Raw genomic sequence first — 2,873 nt, forward strand, 5'->3', positions numbered from 1 at the left:
GATGGCGGTACTGTTTACATAATGGCTTTATTACCAAACATGGGGAGCAGCCTGCACCGATAACAGCCAGAGAAATGGCTCATATATAACATTAAAACCAAACACAAATCCATTGCTTTTGGGAAACATACTTCAAATTCAACTGGTCAGCATAAAATTACTCTAGGCCAAGTCAATTCATTTAACAGTGTTATTCCTTGCAACATTTTTTTAAAAAAGATATATTTGTTTATTATGTAAACAGTGTTCTGCTTGCATGTGTCCCTGTCAGTCAGAAGAGGGCACCAGATCTCATTACAGGTGATTGTGAGCCACCATGTGGGGGCTAGGAATTGACCTCTGGAAGAGCAGCCCCTGCTCTTAGCCTCTGAGCCATTTCTCCAGGCCACATTTATTTTTAAAAGCTCTACACCATGGGATGGTGAGCTGACTCAGTGGATGAGGGCCTTGCCTGAAGTGTGGTAGCTTGAGTTTGATCACCAGGACCCACAAGTGCAAGAAGAGACTCAATCCCAAAATTGTCTTCTGGTCAGGAGGTGGTGGTGCACTCCTTTAATCCCAGCACTTGGGAGGCAGAAGCAGGCAAATCTCTGTGAGTTCGAGGCCAGCCTGGTCTACAGAGCAAGTTCCAGGACAGGCTCCAAAGCTATACATAGAAAAATCCTGTCTCAAAAAAAAAAAAAAAAAAAAAAAAAAGACAACAAAAACCTGTCTTCTGACCTACACACACACACACAAATAAATAAATATTTTTTTTAAAAGCTCCTCACCATATTTATTAGTTTTCTATGAGGGGTGTGGGAGGGAGGCCTGTTAGCTTGCCCACACTCCATTCTAGGCAGCTTGGCATTCTCCGTTACTACACAGACTGGTCTCCTAGCGATCATGCGCCGACTCCCTACTATAGGTCCACAAGACTGAGTTCCCAACTTTCTTGTTATGTACTCTGACTTAAGTAAGCGTGGAAAACGGTTCTCAGCATCTCCTTGAACTTTGCCTCACAGATCTGAAGATCTGTTTCTCTCCCCCACCCCTCTCTGAGCTGCACAGAAACATTCTGTTCCCCCAAAGAACTCTCCTTTACCCCTTTCCTTGATGAGAAACTTAAGGGCATCATTCGAATGGCTAAAGAAGGTGTTTTGATCTTAAGGCAAATTATTCAGTTATGCAACTCAAACTATATCAAGACCCCTAGAAGAGAAAGGACATTCAAATTCTTATCACAGCTACTATACTGTATCAGCACACAGCGCCCACAGCTCCCAGGTGAGGGCCATGGCACTCCTGCACCAAGGTCATCAGGGTCTGAATCAAGGAAACCAACTGGGCTCTGAAGGTGCAGCAAATGGTCCAGAAGAACTCATTAAAGACTTTAGGACCCAGGCTCTAGCGGGTATAATGCAGGGGTGAGCACCTCTTCAGGGGTGGTTTGGAGGATTACATAGGTCTTTACATCTAAGTCGCGGAAGCTCTCAAATAGAGGTGGAGAAACGTCACAGGCAGGACTGATCTTGAGAGGACAGGTACAGGAAAGGACAGAAAGATAGGCGGTCTGGCTAACCGTAGTCCAGGCCCCAATCAAGCACCTGGGGATTAAAGTAAAACCAGAGCTTTCAAGAGCACACAAAGTGAAGGTCAAGTGCCTAGGCTTACCCTGAGGTGTGGACAGGGGATTAGTTCTGCCCAGGCCAATCCGAGGCATCTGGGCCTGTCAAAACAGGCTGAAAGGCTAAGTAAGACCTTACCTTCCCGACTAACAGGAAGCTGATCCCGCCGAGCACGCAGGCTGTGACCATCTCTTTATCTCCTGTTCCTCTCCAACAGCTCTCAGGTAGATTTTGTAGCTACTTCCCCTGCTCTTGACTGGATATTTGCTGCAAGTTTTCCAGTTAACAAAGTTTTTCCTTAATCTCACTTTTCTTGTCACAATGTTTTAATTTGGGTCCCTTGCTCTAAAAATATCTCCTCAAGGTATCAAAATAACCCTGCAGAATGACAGCCTCAGAACCGCTGAGCATATTTCTAAACAGTCTAATAATACGCGAGTGTCTGGGATGCTGTCAAGCTGCTGGGCCCAGGGATTTTTACTCTGCCCTTGCAGGAGGAATCCTTTCTTGAGATAAGATTTGAGAGAGGAGTCTGAATTAATGCAGCGAGCAAACGCGTGAGCCGAGAATAACGTTAGAGGGCAAAAAACTCATCTACAAGTTTTGTAATAGTTTCTCCCCGAACTCACTTCTGCCTCCTCTCTTCCCGGGTGCTAGATTTTGGCTACCTCCTGTCAAGCCCAGACTGGTGGTTCAGGGAGCAGTGCCATTATCAGTCTTCTAGACTGTGAAAAAAAAAATCACCTCGCTTCAGACCTTTAGAATCAGAATCCTGCCAGGCCGTGGTGGCGCACGCACTTGGGCGGCAGAGGCAGGCAGATCTCTGAGTCTGAGGCCAGCCTGGTCTACAGAGCTAGTTCCAGGACAGGCTCCAAAGCTACAGAGAAACCCTGTCTCGAAAAGCAAAACAAAACAAAACAAAAAAGTTCCAACAATATTGCCTGATCCACCTCCCCAGCAGTGGAATAACCAGCACAGGCTACTGTGTATAGCTTTGTTACCTGGACATTGGGCATGGGTCCATGCACGGCCAGCGCTTTACCACCTGCGCTACCTTCCTAACTTTTTTTTTAAATATTTATTTATTTTGGAGGTTAACCATTTATCCGGATACCTGCTACTTTTCAAGACTCACATCTTAGGGGTTGGAGAGATGGCTCAGTGGTTAAGAGCATTGCCTGCTCTTCCAAAAGTCCTGAGTTCAATTCCCAGCAACCACATGGTGGCTCACAACCATCTGTAATGAGGTCTGGTGCCCTCTTCTGG

General features: G+C 46.0%; 1 protein-coding gene across 1 annotated transcript in view; it reads right to left on the reverse strand.

Moving 5' to 3' along the window:
• Positions 1-1,796, reverse strand: part of LOC126496075 (uncharacterized protein C17orf64 homolog) — a gene marked incomplete at its 3' end in the record, with an annotated part of 7,165 nt that extends 5,369 nt beyond the window's left edge. Inside the window, exons 1-2 of the mRNA XM_050133650.1 lie at positions 1,746-1,796; positions 1,454-1,510 (exon numbers count right to left, since the gene is read on the reverse strand). Of these exons, the coding sequence (XP_049989607.1) occupies positions 1,454-1,510; positions 1,746-1,796 (108 nt within the window). The remainder of the gene's footprint in view (positions 1-1,453; positions 1,511-1,745) is intronic.
• Between the last annotated feature and the right edge of the window lie 1,077 nt (positions 1,797-2,873).

The sequence above is a fragment of the Alexandromys fortis genome, unplaced genomic scaffold (assembly GCF_014885135.2).
Source record: "Alexandromys fortis isolate MF-2015 unplaced genomic scaffold, M_Fortis_MF-2015_v1.1 scaffold_1067, whole genome shotgun sequence".
Taxonomy (NCBI): domain Eukaryota; kingdom Metazoa; phylum Chordata; class Mammalia; order Rodentia; family Cricetidae; genus Alexandromys; species Alexandromys fortis.